At 40.5% G+C, this 8,054-nt stretch overlaps 1 protein-coding gene across 1 annotated transcript; it reads left to right on the forward strand.

The window, feature by feature from the left end:
• Positions 1–1,572: 1,572 nt before the first annotated feature.
• Positions 1,573–5,020, forward strand: LOC138200918 (FAST kinase domain-containing protein 5, mitochondrial). The gene is made up of 2 exons (XM_069153914.1): positions 1,573–1,657; positions 2,368–5,020. The coding sequence occupies exon 2, from the start codon at positions 2,376–2,378 to the stop codon at positions 4,779–4,781; it is 2,406 nt and encodes an 801-aa protein (XP_069010015.1). The 5' UTR covers positions 1,573–1,657; positions 2,368–2,375; the 3' UTR covers positions 4,782–5,020.
• Positions 5,021–8,054: the final 3,034 nt, after the last annotated feature.

Here is an 8,054-nt window from a genome sequence, read left to right on the forward strand (position 1 = left end):
CTTCTGGCAAGAATACGTATATCCTATTAAATCAGTCGTACTACATTTTAAGTATCACAAAGATTAATTTAGATTAAATGTATAGATGGAAAACACGGTGCAATATCGATTGTGTCAGATTTGAAATATTAAGAATGCAAAAGTCCATTTTTTGACAGGATTTCTGTTCTGAATGTTTAAAACAATACTTACTCGCTGAGTTTAGGCTCAGTTTTTATAAAAGAAAGCTTTCTGGCCTCTGCTGAGAATGTCGAATCCAAACAATGAACAGAACGCAAAGGGAAGATAGTGGGTCTGGTTTTTGAGGAGAGTATAAGTGTTCTCAGTAATGCTCACTTGTTCATGTTTTACCAAAGTATAAAGCATCATGTTTCTGTCTATGCCGTGCATGATTTCCTAAAGTGCAAAGAACACACATCTAGTGCTAAATTAAAAACAAAGTTCTCAGAAGTCAGTTGTCAAAAATAACTTGTAGTCCTATAGTGTATTTTGCAGAACGCTAAAAACGTATAAATTTGCACTATAAACTCGTAAATGAATTCACAGAAAGTGAAACAGAAAGGGAAAGATATAAATGATCAGCTATGACTGGGAATTCCTCTAAACCACGCAATTTTCCTACTTTAGTCAGGGTGCCAAACCCCCCCCCCCCCCCCCCCCCCCCCCCAAAAAAAAAAAATCCCCTTTTCACTGAAAGTATTTTGACTCATCATAAAGGCAACATAAGCAATACCAGTACCTTTAAAGTGAAGCAGCTAATGTAATTAAGTTGGTATTAACTAATTTCTAAACTGTGATTTTAGCCAGTTAGAGTATGAAATTAATCTCCATGATTCTTGATTGCAGAGACATACTTTTACATGTTAAATTCAATTGAAAATAAAAGCGTCTTTGTCTTTTCTTGTTTTCTTACAATAATAACTCATTTTTTTTTACAAAATGTTTTAAGTCATATAATTAGTTTAAACTAATTACCATATGTTTAATTATGAAGGCGATCATGCTGTTAATTAAGATGTATGAAAAAATACTATATCACAATGCATATTAAACATTTTAATGATATAGCTTTTTAGATTATTCTTTTAAATATAATTTAGCCTATATTTCAGCAATGTTTAACCACTTTTTGGTATAAATCATACGATTTTAATCATGACAATATGTTTTATTAGGCTACAGCTTGTTTTAAAATAATTTTATTTCTATTTTTCGTTTTCCTAATTTCTCCCTTTTTTTTTTTTTTAAACAAATCGCGTTTCGTTATTCTTAAGTTTGAACCTATCCCGTTGCCATAGGTCAGACGCTGTTCAGTTACGTCTGCTCTCTACGGAAGCCGCATTAACCTGCCATAATAAAACCAAAAGTCCGACACCATACTTTTATAGATCATTTATCACGCAACATAATGGTGAAATGTAATATTTTAACGCATTATTACAATTCTACACATCAAAGCACGACGTCTTAACATGATTTAGCCCATCGGTGTCTACATAGTTGAGCTTACAATGTCAAGTCTATTTTATTTTGAAAATTAAAGAACGCGTGTTCCGGTTTGTCTGCAGCACGTCTCAACTGATTTAACAGCTTCTACTCTCCACGCGTTCATGAAGTTTTTTAATATCAGGCTTGTTTCGATGCAGGAATCTAAAAGGTGAGTAGAACAGACCAATTGTAATATAATACAGATGTGCTGTTTGGTTTATTGTGTCGGACAGAAACATCTAACTTAGTTTACCTGCTGCCTCGTTGTAAAATGTTGACTGCAGTTGGTTGACAGATGGACAAACTACTTGTATGTCAATAAAATGAGCAATTCAACCAGGTAATCTTATAGTTTAAACACCAATTTTAATAGTCAGGAAACATGTCACGCAAGAATTACAGAGCAATTATTTTACATGGCTGAGAATTTGATCGACCTGTTATAGAAGGAAGTACACTAATTATTATCATAGCTTATATTGAAGAGGCAAAATGTCAACAGTGTCCCTCAGTGCCTCCTTCCATAAAATAACGTTGTCATGTTTTGGGTTAAACGTTTTGAAGTTCAATTGTGGGATAAACAAAAAACAAAAAACAAAAAAAACAAGCTACTTTTTGTACATATATTGCTTTACACAACAGGCAGGAAACATCAATGACAGTTTTTTTTAAATACAATTTTGTACATAGAAATAAATGTAGGTAGGAAACTGATCTTTTTAAAATGCAGTATATACTTTGCTTTAGAAATATCTAAACCCATTTTCTAACCTTGTGTCGTCTGATGCTGCCTGGCACGTAAGGTATTGAACGTTTGGTTGATGTTACACTTTTATTTTTGATATATCTGCTTGTTAAAAGATGTCTTTGTCTTCTTAGGCACATCGATGGCTGCCTGTTTGCTGTGTCGGCGGGTGCCCAGGCTACGCTGCCTTGCAGGCTTGAGAAAAAGTTTTGCCCAGGCTCAACACGTCCACGTCAAACCAGAGCATGAGACTGATGATCGGGAGGAAAACAAGGGAGTTTTGCAACACCGAGGAGAATACAAGCTGCTTTACAACCCTTCCTCATATCACCGCTCTGCCTGCAGCTCTGCTGTCTCCTACGGCCATACAGATAATGAAGAAGATGAGCAGTGTCTCTCCACTCACCCACCTTCCTTTTGGCAACAGGGCAATCGTTACAGTGTGAGTTGCTCGCGGCATCTCTCTAGCTCAAAAAACACACTTCTTGACTTGGCTTTCAACAAAAGCCCTGAACCTGAGACAAACTCAGTGTCGCGCTACCACCGAAAACCAGTGCTACCAGATGTTAAAGTAGACTCACGGGCCTTCCACAAATGCCGGCCAGAGTACGCCTCCGTGGCCCTCGACCTCACCCGGAGGCGTCAACCTATCGAATGGGAAGAGGCCTCGCGGCTGCTCCAAAAAGTGACCGTATTAAAGGGCAGCATGAAACCTTCGGATGTGTCTCGGTTTCTTCTGGAGCTCAGCCGGTTGCACCCAGACAAGATGCCATTTGTGAGGAGTGACCAACGCTTTATTATTCTCCTCCGATACTCCGTGGAACACCTCCGCCTCTTTACTGAACATCAGCTGCTGGAGGTGCTGCAGTCGTTTGTGTGGCTGGACATGCCCTCTTCCCACACTGTCCTGGAGCGGTATGAGGCTGAGCTGAGCCGCCGGGCCGAGCACATAAGTTTACATCAGTTGATGTTTGCTGCTGACTTGTGGCGCTGCATTGGGAGGCAGGTGCCCCAGTTCTTGCAGCGCCTCTATGACTCTGTCAATCTCTCTCTGGGACAGGTGGGGGTCCCTGAACTGGTCCAACTCTTGTACATAATGGGAGAAGGTCGGCAGTGCCCAAAAGAGTTTGTTCATCCTTTAGAGCAGCTTCTCGTGCATCATATACAACAACTGCACCCCGAGGAGGTCGGCACGGTATGCTTGGGGCTCTTTAAATCCCAAACTTCCCTTTCTGAGGGTGCAGTGATTCGCATTGTAGACAAAGCGCTCTCTTTTGTGGAAGACATGAGCGACTTTGCTGTTGTGAATGTGCTGAAGTACCTGCGTTTCAGTTATCTCTACCACAGGCCGTGGCTGGAGGCCATGGCACAAGAAGTTCCTCGACGGGCCCACAGGATGGGCGTCAAGGGACTGATGCACGTGGCACTGACCTGTTCAGCGCTGCATTACAGCAATAACGACATCCTTACTGCTATCGCTGACAGAGTGCCCTCGCTGGTGCCACACTGCAGGAGTAAAGACTCATGCAAACTCCTGTGGGCCTTTGGCACGTTAGGGTTTCTTCCAGAGCAGAGTCCAAGCTTCTATCCGAGCCTTACGGAAGCACTGAGGCACAGGAAAGCAGAATTCCAGCGGTACCCCGAGCATCTGCTTACTGGTCTTCTCGGCTTGGCCTTCGTGTCTAATTTCCCAGAGGACCTGATTGAATTAGCCCTGAGCCCTGACTTTGTTAACTTAGCGCTGAAATGCACACAGATGGAGCTGAAAAAAGACTTGTTCACTTTAGATGGAACTGTAGCTCTAGAGTTGCCTCAGTGGACTGGCCCTCGGCTAAGCAGTGAACTGAGGAAGGAGGTGGCACAAAAGCTGTGGAAGTTTGCTCAGTCAGATGTGTGCCAGAAACCAGAGGTTCAGGAGGCAGAGTCTGCTCTGCAGGATCTGCTTGGAGGAAAGGAGTTTGTATGTAAGAGAATGATCCTGCCACACACTCGCTCCATCGACCTGGAAGTACATCTTGACGCCACTGGACAGCCCATACCTGTGACCCCAACATCTCCAGAACACACGGCACCCACGAATCCTTCTTATCAGGGTTGGAGGGGATTAAATATAGGAGTAACTATCACTGAGGACCTTTTAGCAAAGCTAATAAATACCAAAAACACCACAGATCTTCCAACTCCACCTTCTAAGGTTAAGCCCACATCTCTTCACCGATTACAGCCTGATGAAGGTGGGAAACTGTTTGACTCGGTGCTACACCTGACCGACGACATCATAGAAACTCTTGGCAAACCCAGCAGCCTCAACGCAGCTCCTAAGGACTCCAAAGGCAAAGTTAAAGTGGCTATCCAGGTGTCGAACAGGAACCACTACTGCTCCCGGTCACAGCAGCTGCTGGGACTTCATGCCATGAAGAGAAGACAGTTGAAGATGGCAGGCTTCAAGGTTGTCGAGCTTTACTATCGGGAGTGGTTTCCAATGATGAGGAAAAGCAGGGCTGAGAAGATAGCATACCTGCACTGCAAAATCTATGACAGCCTGTAACGATACTCAAACCGCCAAGAGCCAAAAGAAATCACGGGAAACTATACTGACATTTTGGCATCTGGGAAATCTTCAGTTTGTAACAAGTGTGTGCACAATACAGAAAAAAGTCTGACAGGAAGACGTTGTAACATCCAGCAACTGTTGACGTTTTGTACCCGTTTGGTAAAAAGTATATATAAAGGTGTTCATCTCTCTGCTGTGAAAATAATGCAAATTAAAAATGATTCAGCTCTTCACTGTTCTGGTCAAGTTTGTGGTCTGATATAACATCTGCTAGACATTTGGATTGTTTTTTTTACTCACTTGAATTTTAAGCTTCCTGCCCAATTTTGCTTTAACCCTCCAGGAATCTAAGCCTAAAGAGAAACACATGATGATGGTCTCATCAGAGGTCAGAGCCTCTGTGTCAAATGTTATTAAATGGCTGCCGGCTTTGAAGGCCAGAAAACTTGAACTTTTCAGTTGATTTGAATGTGGAATGAAACAGATCAGTGTCATGGCTCTTGAACAGTAAAACACTGTTATGTAACTTTGTTAAAGAGAGGATGTCACAACCTGAGGGAACAAAATAATTCACAATATAGTTAATGGACATAATTTGAATAGAACATGGGCATGTAATCAGCTGAACTCCTGCCTTATTTGTGGGATGTTGTGACGCAGTGAACTTTTTTTAAAACACTGTTTTTAAGCTTAAAACAGGGGTGTTCGTTTCATGTTCCAAAATTGGCATCCATGCAGTGGAGATTGAAAGTTTGCAAAGACGTTTCACTGTCTTTCTGCTTAAATATGACCGACTAAAACATCCTCAGACTTTCACACAGGGTCTAAAAGTAGATGAGACAAAAATATTACACTTGTACATTCATTTATTGAGGGATGATTCAATATTATATAAGAGCATAAACCCTAGGATGGTGGTGGGCTCCTCATGTTAACTGCTCGCTTCGGGTCCTTCCACAACCCTTCTATTGAATTAAGGTCAGGAGTTTGACTTGGCTTATTCCGAAACATTAATACTATCCTTTGGTAGAAGGACTTGTGGGCTTTTGGTCGTTGTCTTGCTGTATGATTCAATTTCTCTTGAGGTTCAGTTCAGCGACAGAAGTCCTGACATTTTGTCTCGGAAATTGGCTGGTGAAATTCAGATTTAATTGTTCTATTTGTGATGGCAAGCTGCTCTGTCCCAGATGGAACAAAACAGGCCCACATCATGAGCCAATGTTAGGGAGGGCTTTGGCTGCGTTGAAGTTAGGCTCGGTCGCAAGTTATTAAACGCCTTGTTCTCAGAGTGTCTTTAGAGATGGTTTTGCAACATTTTCCAACTTGATGAACATCAACACCTCTTTTTCAGATATCTGTAGACATTTCCTCTGTTTGTGTTATGAAACACTTCCACAAGTTCAGACTTTGATGGATCCATGTGTCACCCACTCATTTCATTTTCCTCCCATGACTGAAACACTATTTCACCTTTAAATTAGCTGCCAATCCTACAGGTTCATACACTTTTCCCACTCACGGATAAAACGTAGTATTGGATCATTTTTCTAAAAACAAATGTACAAGTATAATGTTTGTGTGTTAATTGGATTCTCTTGATCTACTTTAAGGACTTATGTGAAAATTGGATGTTTTAGGTGATATCTATGCAGAAATATAAAAACCAATCACAAGGGCTCAAACTGTCAAGCACCACTGTACATGTCATACATTTTGAACACATTTTTTCATATAGGAGAGGTGACCTGAAAAAACCATTCAACCATGAAGGCTCCCATGAGGTTTTCATAATCGGCCTATTCAAAGCCCTTTGGGACCAAGACATCCTGTAATTGATGTCTTTGTCTGGCCTGCCTTTACATGACTAATGCCAAGTTTTTAGAAAAAGAACCAATATGTTTAAAGAGCTCTTGTTCTAATATACAGTGTCTGTATCGTGTTATAATAGAATATTATATTTTAAGAAGGTGGAAGGTTTTACTGAATATTATCTCATTTTAGTGGATAGATTTGCCAAAAAATAATTTTAATCAGTCTTAAACTTTCAGCTGCTTTTTAGCATATAAACTCCTTACTGCTGTATAGCAATCTTTAAAAATATATATATATATATATATATATATATTTATTCATTCACAGGATGACCAAAGTAACATAATTTGTCAATACTACATAATACAAATATAATATAATATATTATGGAATACAGTCACTTCTAGCCATAGATTTGTGCAAACACCTCCCCATAGGTTAAAGAGGCTTCATTTACAATAGCATGTGTGCCATTAAGCACATTTCAACAGTCAGTGAAAAACCTGACTTATAGCAGACTGTAAACACTTGTGAAACTGTTTGAGCATACCAAGTGACAGACTGGTCACAGCCCCACTGACCCTGGGAGACTAATCCTTTCACACTGCAATAGAGATGATGCTCCAAGACGCAGCCATGTTCGACCCCTCCAGGTTGTTGCAAGATGACTTTGCTCTGGAGGTCACGTGCCCGACTGTGACAAGATGAGGGTTGTTCACAGAGTCGCTGTTTGCATTTTCTGAGGTTGAAAGAAATTGTTAGTACATGTTATTTTTGGGATATTGTTCTGTCACCTTGTATAAAAAAAAGAAGTGATGTAACAATAGTAGAATAACAATAGAGGGTTCCAAACTGATATATATATTTATTGTTAGTAGCTGTCAAAGTCCCATCATGGTTGGTGTGTGTGTGTGTGTGTGTGTGTGTGTGTGTGTGTGTGTGTGTGTGTGTGTGTGTCTCTCGCTGACAACCTGACTTGTGAACACAATGCCGTTTTGATAGCTCAAGGTCTGAGACGCCGCCGACCAAAACACATTTTAAATCAGTTTTATGTTTTTCAAAAGAGTCTGGCATTCAAATGCCTTACATTTGACCCCCTTCTCCCTCCCCAAAAAAAGAAGAAAACTTGATATACTTGTATTTACCGTGATGAATTGCCCAGCTCAAATATGTTTCAAGATTTTACAAGTTGATTTTTATAGTTTGTTGATATGACGGGAATCAATGGCTGTCTGCAAGTAGGAAAGCATTTATCGCTGGCAGTTTATCATATCCAGATCTAGGAACACAAGCGTAAAAGGGAAAGCTGGGATGAGGACAAACACAATTAAAAAAATGTCTTCTTTACCCTCCTCCTTTTCTTTTCTTTGTCTCCCCTGAAATGATGCTGTCAGTGCTTTAATCTCGTCAGCTGTCCTAATACTGTTGGAAACAAAAGTAGCTTCAAGGTCTCCT

This window comes from Embiotoca jacksoni, unplaced genomic scaffold (assembly GCF_022577435.1).
Source record: "Embiotoca jacksoni isolate LCO1_2020_lvr unplaced genomic scaffold, fEmbJac1.0.p SCAF_2, whole genome shotgun sequence".
Taxonomy (NCBI): Eukaryota; Metazoa; Chordata; class Actinopteri; family Embiotocidae; genus Embiotoca; species Embiotoca jacksoni.

What these genes read in the sequence shown, in the direction of transcription:
- LOC138200918 (XM_069153914.1), top strand. Translation starts at nt 2,376, where the DNA reads ATGGCTGCCTGTTTGCTGTGTCGGCGGGTGCCCAGGCTACGCTGCCTT.